Source organism: Anolis carolinensis, unplaced genomic scaffold (genome assembly GCF_035594765.1).
Source record: "Anolis carolinensis isolate JA03-04 unplaced genomic scaffold, rAnoCar3.1.pri scaffold_11, whole genome shotgun sequence".
In the NCBI taxonomy this organism is placed as follows: domain Eukaryota; kingdom Metazoa; phylum Chordata; class Lepidosauria; order Squamata; family Dactyloidae; genus Anolis; species Anolis carolinensis.
In genome coordinates, this window is record NW_026943822.1 from 7,623,769 (window position 1) to 7,633,251 (window position 9,483).

The 9,483-nt window shown below is 40.1% G+C and overlaps 1 protein-coding gene across 3 annotated transcripts in view; it reads left to right on the top strand.

Moving 5' to 3' along the window:
- The window catches only part of dpp8 (dipeptidyl peptidase 8), a 28,881-nt gene extending 20,478 nt beyond the window's left edge, over positions 1-8,403 (top strand). For all 3 annotated transcript variants that reach the window (XM_062963326.1, XM_062963327.1, XM_062963328.1), the window contains exons 17-20: positions 1,645-1,797; positions 4,428-4,570; positions 5,971-6,082; positions 8,045-8,403. In XM_062963326.1, the coding sequence (XP_062819396.1) occupies positions 1,645-1,797; positions 4,428-4,570; positions 5,971-6,082; positions 8,045-8,170 (534 nt within the window). In that variant the 3' untranslated portion in view covers positions 8,171-8,403. The remainder of the gene's footprint in view (positions 1-1,644; positions 1,798-4,427; positions 4,571-5,970; positions 6,083-8,044) is intronic.
- The last annotated feature ends 1,080 nt before the right edge of the window (positions 8,404-9,483 follow it).

Genomic DNA, 9,483 nt, shown 5'->3' on the forward strand with positions numbered 1-9,483 from the left:
GCCCCTACTTTTCCACTTATAGAGATAGTTTATTATTTTTCTTTGAAATACGGTAAATATTCAAAAACACTTAACCTACTGATGCCTTGATTAATGAAATTTTATTACTATCTATTTTTATTTTGAAATTTACCCATAGCTGCTGCAGTTCCCACCCTCGGCTTATACTCGAGTCAATAAGTTATCCCAGTTTTTTGTGATAAAATTAGGTTCCTCGGCTTATATTCGGGTCGGCTTACTCAAGTATATATGGTAATTTTTATTGAAAAGAATTTTTTTAGTTACATAAAAAGTGAGAGAACATTTTAATAAAGGAAAGTAGTCAAATATACCAACAAAATAACTTTGTTTCTGTCCAGTTTCTTTTCCTCATCTATCATACTCAATAAGAAATATTCAGATCTCAATTGTATTTTAATTTTTAGAATCTCTTGAACTGTTGCATGTACCATTTTCCAGTAGTTATTTGCCTTTTTGCATGTCCACCAAATATGGTAGAACATTCCTTCTTGATCGCCGCAGTTCCAACATTTATTTTGTAAGTTTTTGTACATTGTTCCTAGCTTTTGTGGTTTCATGTACCCTCGGTACATCATTTTGTACCAGTTTTCTTTTAAGTCTATTGCATATGAGTATTTTAGTTTCGTATTCCACACAAGGGGCCCCTGGTGGCACAGTGTGTTAAAGCACTGAGCTGCTGAACTTGCAAACCAAAAGGTCCCAGTTCAAATCCCGGGAGTGGAATGAGTGCCCGCTGTTAGCTCCAGCTCCTGCCAACCTAGCAGTTCAAAAACATGCCAATGTGAGTAGATCAATAGGTACCGCTCCGGCAGGAAGGTAACGGCGTTCCATGCAGTCATGCCGGCCACATGACCTTGGAGGTGTCTACGGACAACGCCAGCTCTTTGGCTTAGAAATGGAGATGAGCACCAACCCCCAGAGTTGGTCACGACTGGACTTAACGTCAGGGGAAACCTTTACCTTTACTTATTCCACATAAGTTCCCGTTCTTTTAGTTTAATTGGTTTTGCTATGTTATTGGCCCACTTTATCATACAACTATTTACCTATTCTGTTTCAGTAGACCATTCCAAAAGTTTATTTATATATTCTTGTTATTGTCTTCTTCTTGGTGTTCATCACTTTGTCCCAAAAAATATCTTTATCAATAAAGTCAATCTTCTTATCTATGTTGTATTGTTCTTTTAACTGGAAGTATTGGCCCCAAGAGAAATTTTCGAATCTTTGAGAAATCTCTTCCTGTGATTTGAGCTGAAACATGTCATTCTTTTTTTATTAACATTTCTTTGTATGTTCTTTGCAAGAACTGTTTGATAGCAGTGAGGAAGTCCTCTCCGTTAGGATCTTCCAGCAGAAGTTGGATGGACATCTTCCAGGAGTGTTTTAGTCCTCAATATTGAGAAGCAGCTTGTTTTTTGCTGCTCCAGAGACTAGGACACAATGGCGCAATGGGTTCAAACTGCAGCAAAAGAGATTCTACTTAAACATTAGGAAGAACTTTCTGATAGTAAGAGCAGTTCGACAGTGCAATACATCCGTCTCTGGATGGACATCTGTCTGGAGGGTTTCGCTTGTCATATAATTGGTCCTCTCCTTCCAAATACTGTGTTATTCTTCTTACAGGGACAGATCGAAATCAATGACCAAGTGGAGGGATTGCAGTATTTGGCCTCCCAATACGATTTCATCGACTTGGATCGGGTCGGCATTCACGGCTGGTCTTACGGCGGGTACCTCTCCCTCATGGCTTTGCTCCAGCGGCCAGATATCTTCAAGGTATGCGCATCTAAAATCCGTGGTTCCGTTTGGAGCGTTTCCAAATGCGTATCCGTATCCACATTTCCGTTAGCATGCTTACGGATGTGTCTTTGAAATTTGTGCAAAACTTTGAAAAAGTTGGAATGTTTGTACCAGGGGTCCCCAAACTAAGGCCCGGGGGCCGGATGCAGCCCATCGAAGCTATTTATCTGGCCCCCACGGCACAAGGGCAGAAGTGGGTTGGGCTAAATGACTCAAAGGGTCTCTTCTTCTCTTACAACCATTATTATTATTATTATTATTATTATTATTATTATTATTATTAATTATTAACATTGAGGCTGGGTGGCCATCTGTCAGGGATGCTTTGCTTGTGCTTTTGGTCCACAAGGGCAGAAGGGGATTGGACTCAATGTCCCAAGGGGTCTCTTCCAACCTTCTTTATTATTATTATTATTATTATTATTATTATTATTATTATTATTATTATTAACATTGAGGCTGGGTGGCCATCTGTCAGGGGTGCTTTGCTTGTGCTTTTGGTCCAAAAAGGCAGAAGGGGATTGGACTCAATGTCCCAAGGGGTCTCTTCCAACCTTCTTTATTATTATTATTATTATTATTATTATTATTATTATTATTAACATTGAGGCTGGGTGGCCATCTGTCAGAGGTGCTTTGCTTGTGCTTTCGGTGCACAAAGGCAGAAGGGGATTGGACTCAATGGCCCAACAGGTCTCTTCCGACCTTCTTTGTTATGATTATTATTATTGTTGTTGTTATTATTATTATTATTATTTATTATTAATTATTATTGCTTGGTGACCGACTATAGTCCGGCCCTCCAACGGTCTGAAGGATCGTGAACTGGCCCCCTGTTTTAAAAGTTTGGGGACCCCTGGTTTGTACTATGCTTATGCTACGTTTGTACTACGCAAGCCAGTCAATCCTCTCCAGGGCAATGGGTCTGTTTCAGACTTTAGTCTCAACTTTAAAGGTTTCTCCATGATGCTAAAGATTGACTCAAAAGAGATTCACTTAGCGATCTAAAGTTCAGACTAAAATAGAAAGCCCATGGAGAGTGGATGCATTTTAATACACTTTAATAAGTATATTTATAGAATTTTTACAATGTTACGTGTTTTAATTTTGCTGTAACCTGCCTTGTGGCATGAGAAGCGGTGGGTAAGAAATAAAATTATTTTTATTATGCCAACCATGCACATTGTACATTAATGTGCATTGTACATTATATGTATGTATATGTGTTTGCACATGTGATTGTGCAATGTTGTAGTAAATCAATACATTATTATTATTACTACTATTACTATTATGCACCAGGAGTATGTGCCACAATTAATCTTGGTTAAGACTCCCTTATCTGAAATGCTTGGAACCAGAAATGATTTTGGTTTCGGATATTATTATTATTATTATTTCATTTCGGAATACCTATATTTGCATATAAGTCCATGATGAGATATTTTGAAGGAGATAGGGCCTAAGTCTGAACATGAAGTTAATTGATGTTATACATGTAGCCTGAAGATAGTATACCGTTTTGACTTGCGCCCTATGTGACAGCGAATCTAATGCATACCTCCATGTTCAAAACCATGAAAATGAAAAAATGCATAGCGATAAAAGTGCACTCTTTGTAATATTTTTTTTTAAAAATTGCAATATTTTTGTACTTGGAAACAAAACAAAGCTTGAGTTCAATATTTTTGCTATATTTGTTGCAATACTTTGTGTTTCAAACAAAGCTTGAGTTCAGTATTTTTTGCAATATTGTTTGCAATATTTTTGTGCTTCAAACAAAGCTTGAGTTCAGTATTTTTGCAATATTGTTTACAATATTTTTTTCCTTGGAAACAAAGCTTGAGTTTAATATTTTTTGCAATATTGTATGCAATATTTTTGTGCTTCAAACAAAGCTTGAGTTCGGTATTTTTGCAGTATTGTTTGCAATATTTTGTGCTTCAAACAAAGTTTGAATTCAGTATTTTTGCAATTTGTTTGCAATATTTTGTGCTTCAAACAAAGCTTGAGTTTAATATTTTTTGCAATATTGTTTGCAATATTTTTTGGCTTCAAACAAAGCTTGAGTTCAGTATTTTTGCAATATTGTTTGCGATATTTTGTGCTTCAAACAGAACTTGAGTTCAGTATTTTTGCAATATTGTTTGCAATATTTTTGTGCTTCAAACAAAGCGTGAGTTTAATATTTTTTGCAATATTGTTTGCAATATTTTGTGCTTCAAACAAAACTTGAGTTCAGTATTTTTGCAACATTGTTTGCAATATTTTTGTGCTTGAAACAAAGCTTGATTTCAGTATTTTTGCAAATTTCTTTTGCAATATTTTTGTGCTTCAAACAAAGCTTGAGTTTAATATTTTTTGCAATATTTTGTGCTTCAAACAAAACTTGATTTCAGTATTTTTGCAAATTTGTTTTGCAATATTTTTGTGCTTCAAACAAAGCTTGGGCTCACCAAAAGCAAAGCTGCTTGCTGCTCTCTCAGGTGATGCTTTGGGAACGTTTCCTAACACCAGATCAGGGATGCTCCAACCTGTATGCTGATACAGGGAAGGTTCACCATATAACTCCAATGGAGAATCTTCAGAGCCTTGCATTTTTGCAGGTTGCTATTGCCGGGGCTCCGGTGACGCTGTGGCTCTTCTATGACACCGGATACACCGAGAGGTACATGGGGCACCCGGATAGCAACGAACAGGGCTACTACCTTGGCTCCGTCGCTATGCAAGCCGACAAGTTCCCTTCGGAGTAAGTGCTTTCCCACCGTTTGTTTCTTCCCTTTTCCCATCCGCTGGGTGAAATCCCAAACCTAACGTTGCCTTTCCTGCCTCATTAAGGGCTTAAAAGATGGTGCGATAGTCTATTTTTACAAAAATTCCAGAGTAATCTCTTTTCCGAGTCTTATTAAAGTATTAACTACCTGGAGATGTATTTTGTATTCTGCTGCCTGGAGATATAGAACAGGCGGACCTCCCCTGGGCTAAGATAATGGGGTAATTAAGGCCCTGTGTTAATGAAGGGCCACCCAAGTGGACGGGAAGGGATTGTTAATATTCAAAAGGAAGGAGATAGGTTGGGTTCTGTCTTTTGGAGCAACAAACATGGGATTGCGTTGCTATGGGGAAAAGAGGTTGCATTCCTCGCAGTCCAAACCTTGGTATCTACACTGTCGAATTAACACAGTTTGGCCCCACTTGAACCACCACGGCTCAATGTTACAGGATCCCAGGAGGTTGTTGTTTGCGCTCTTTGGCAGAGAAGGCTGTGGCTTCCACGATTCTATTGCAGCTCAAGTGGAGTCGAACTGCGTTGATTCGACAGCGTTTTACATCTCCGTTTTGTATTTTATGATGCATCTAATGGCCAAAACCAAGATTCATGGGCAGAACAACTAACTAGGTATCTTCACATCTGTGGATTACAAATTACTTCCTTAGACCAGAATAGGGAGGCTGAAAGAAGGACAGTAACCCAAAGGATCCTAGATATTGAAGCCCAGAAAGACATAGCCACCCTGTCAAACACAGGATCTCTGAAGTGGTTAGGACGTTTTAAACGTAATTTCCAGCGGGCGTTCTATCTAAAAGCAGATATGCCGAGACACCTAAGAATCATGTTCACCAGGGCAAGATTCGAACAAAGGGAGTCCATGGAGAGATATGGCAGATTCAACCACATCCCATATGAAGAAAGATTATGTATTTGTGGCGCACCTGAAGTTGAAAATTTGAACCACACTTTGCATAATTGTAACTTATACGAAAAAGAAAGGAAACAATACTTATGGCCTTTTATTTGTAATAAAACAAGCTGGGACATAGCAGCCAAAACTACATTTTTATTGGCCGGTTATAACCCCATTGTGACAACAAAAGTGGCCCTGTATTTGCTTAAAGCCGCTAAAAGGAGATCGGAGTACATAGATCAGATTGGGGTGCAGTGTAGGGGAGATGAGGATAGCTGATGCATACATCTATGGTTAAGCTACATTGGCACCAAGCTGGCAAATACCTGTATATTTTTATTTTATTTTAAGTGTACCAGATATATGTTGTATTTCATGTTTGTATTGTCTGTGCTTGATAAGGCCAACTGGCTAATCAATAAATTGTTGTTATTGTTGTATTTTATGATGCGTCTTTTTTCAGGCCCAACCGGTTGTTGCTGCTTCATGGTTTCCTGGATGAAAACGTCCACTTTGCACACACTAGTATCTTACTGAGTTTCTTGGTCAGGGCTGGGAAGCCTTACGATTTGCAGGTAAGAAGGTACTATTTACGTCGTTGCTGATGCAGATTTCAGAGAAACATTAGAAGGAAATTTTGGCAAACATTATCTGAGGAGTTGGACATCTACAGCTCTTTTTCCTCTATTCCTCTCTCTCTTTCTTTCCCAAACCCCTTTCCTTCCCTCTCTTTTTCCTCCCTCCCTCCCTCCCTTTCCTTTTCTCCTTCCTTCCTTCCTTCCTTCCTTCCTTCCTTCCTTCCTTCCTTCCTTCCTTCCTTCCTTCCTTCCTCCTTTTCGGGCACAAGCAACGGTAGCTGGAATTGTTTTATATGTGTGTTTTATATTTGTAAGCCGCCCAGAGTACCCCTCGTGAGGGAGAAGGGCAGGGTAGAAATGTTGTAATAAATAATAAAATAATAATAATAAGGTGGCTTACATATGGCAATTATTCAATGTCTCAAACACAAACAAAACATTCAGTTTAAAATAAATTAATGCATATTAAACATTTCAAAACATTGCATTCAACGTTAAAATCACGCCATCCAGAAATCGTAGTCTGAGGCCGTTCCGTAGTCATTGCACACATTCCAAATCTACGAGGGCTAGCCAGAAAGTAGATTACGTTTTGGAATTAAAAATGAACAAAATATAGGAGAAAACATTTACCATATGCAGTTGAAAGCCACACCCAAATACCACATCTCACGTAGTCGCCATTCAAATCTAGGTACTTATCATAGTGATGAATGAGCTTTGCAACTCCTTCCCCACTAAATTCTGCCGCTTGCGTCCTCAACCAGCCGGTCACCCCTACCCGCAGCTGCGCAGTATTGCCAAAACGCTGTGTTGCCAGCCACGCCCCCATTGTTGGAAACAAGTAGTTGAGAACGCAAGCGGCAGAATTTAGTGGGGAAAGAGTTGCACAGCTCATTCATCGCTATGGTACGTGCCTAGATTTGCAAGTGCTTGCAAGCTGTGGCCGATCCTGGCTGCTTCTCCTCGGGAGCCTACGCCGCTCTCCTCCAGGCTGCTTTCCGGAGCTTGCTCAGCAGCCAGGCCGAGCAGGCCTTCTTAGGTAAGCTCGTGCCTTTTCGTTGAGGAAGGGAAGGGAAGCTGCAATGTTTTGATTCTCTCTTGAGATCTCCTTGCAAAAGAAGAGCGGGGTTCTTCCTTGCTTTTGCTCCTCTCTTCCTGGTGCATTCATTGTTCAGCCTGGCTGTGTTTCAGCATTGCAATAGCGCAGGGATTTTGCTGTTTCAGGGGGATGCCCAGCCCCACGCGGTGGGTCGCACACTGTTGAGGACGCAAGCGGCAGAATTTGGTGGGGAAGGAGTTGCAAAGCTCATTCATCGCTATGATAAGTGCCTCGATTTGAATGGCGACCATGTTGAGAAGTGGTATTTGGGTGTGGCTTTCAACTGCATATGGTATATCTGGGCCTGAATATATTGCACAAGATTTCCCTAGCCTAAAATGATACATTTTAATATATTGGTTTTATGGTTCCCGTCCCCTTGATCTGGTCATGTAAGTGTGATTTATTGTTATAATTGTATTATTTTACTTTGTTTAATAATGTGTATTATGTTGTTATGTAATGTTTGTGTTTGCTTTTATGACTGCAAACCGCCCTGAGTCCCATCCGGGAGATAGGGTGGTATATAAATAAAGTTTTATTATTATTATTATTATTATTATTATAAATGTTTTCTCCTATATTTGTTCATTTTTAATTCCAAAGCGTAATCTACTTTCTGGATAACCCTCGTATTACTGCACTGTGCTATTCTCCGAAAGCCTAATCCCAGAGCCAGGTTTTTACTTTCCTTCTGAAGGGTAGGAAGGAGGGGGCCGAGTTCTTTCTTGGGCGCAAGCGGACCCCTCGCATGTTGTGCAGGCCTGTTATAAATAAACGAATTAGACATAAATGCAGTATTGTGTGTGTGACGCTTAATGAGCACCCATTTCTTTTTTCCCTTCTTCTTCCGTAAGATTTACCCGCAAGAAAGACACAGCATCCGGGTGCCGGAGTCGGGTGAACACTACGAGCTACACTTGCTGCATTACCTGCAGGAGAATCTGGGCTCGCGAGTGGCAGCCCTGAAAGCCGTGCCCTGAAGACCCCCAAAAGACCCCCAAAGGGCGCATCACCTTTCGGGAGCCGAGGCCGGGTTCCGCCGACGGAAGAGTGACCCCCCGGTGCTTTGTTTTGGACCGCCTTGCTCTCCGACCCTTGGTTTTATTTTCTAAGAATCCACCTGGTGCCATAAGAGGAGGAGGCTGCTGTACAAAGGAAGGGGAAAAAAAGAGAGATAATAATTTTAAATGTAAATATTAAAAGGTAAAACATCTGTGCTACTGGGCGGCATGGTTGTTTCTTTCCCCGATTTGGTTCGTGGGTCCGTTTGTGGCTTCATCTCTCTTTTTGATGGCTGAGATCCATCCTTGCGTTGGTGTACTGTGAATTAATAATAATACAAAAAGTAATACAATAGAGTCTCACTTATCCAAGCTAAATGGGCCGGCAGAAGCTTGGATAAGCGAATATCTTGGATAATAAGGAGGGATTAAGGAAAAGCCTATTAAACATCAAATTAGCTTATGATTTTACAAATTAAGCACCAAAACATCATGTTATACAACAAATTTGACAGAAAAAGTAGTTCAATACGCAATAATGTTATGTTGTAATTACTGTATTTAGGAATTTAGCACCAAAATATCACAATATATTGAAAACATTGACTATAAAAATGGCTTGGATTATCCAGAGGCTTGGATAAGCGAGGCTTGGATAAGTGAGACTCTACTGTATAAGAACTGTAACAATAATAATATCTGGAAAATAATAAGATAGTAACAACAATAATAGAACACATATAGTAGAATCATAAAGTTGGAAGAGACCTTGTGGGCCATCCAGTCCAACTCCATTCTGCCAAGAAGTAGGGAAATGGATTCAAAGCACCCCCGACAGATGGCCATCCAGCTTCTGCTTAAAAGCTTCCAAAGAAGGAGCTTCCACCACATTCCAGGGCAGAGAGTTCCACTGCTGAACAGCTCTCTCTCACGGTGAGGAAGTTCTTCCTGATGTTCAGGTGGAATCTCCTTTCCTGTAGTTTGAAGCCATTGTTCCGTATCATAGTCTCCAGGGCAGCAGAAAACAAGCTCCCTCCCTCCTCCCTATGACTTCCCTGTCACATCTTGGTCCACGGATACTGTAATCTATATATATAAAAGAGTGATGGCATCAGGGCAGCGGACAAAACAACAAAACTACACATCCCAGAAACACTAAACTTGGCAACACAACCCCTCATCCATGCCTCTACGTTCATACAACAAAAAGAAAAGAATAATAAAGTCCTAATTAGAGGGAGAGGAATAATTGTTTTTCATCCAATTGCTGCCAGTTAGAAGGCTAAGCTCTG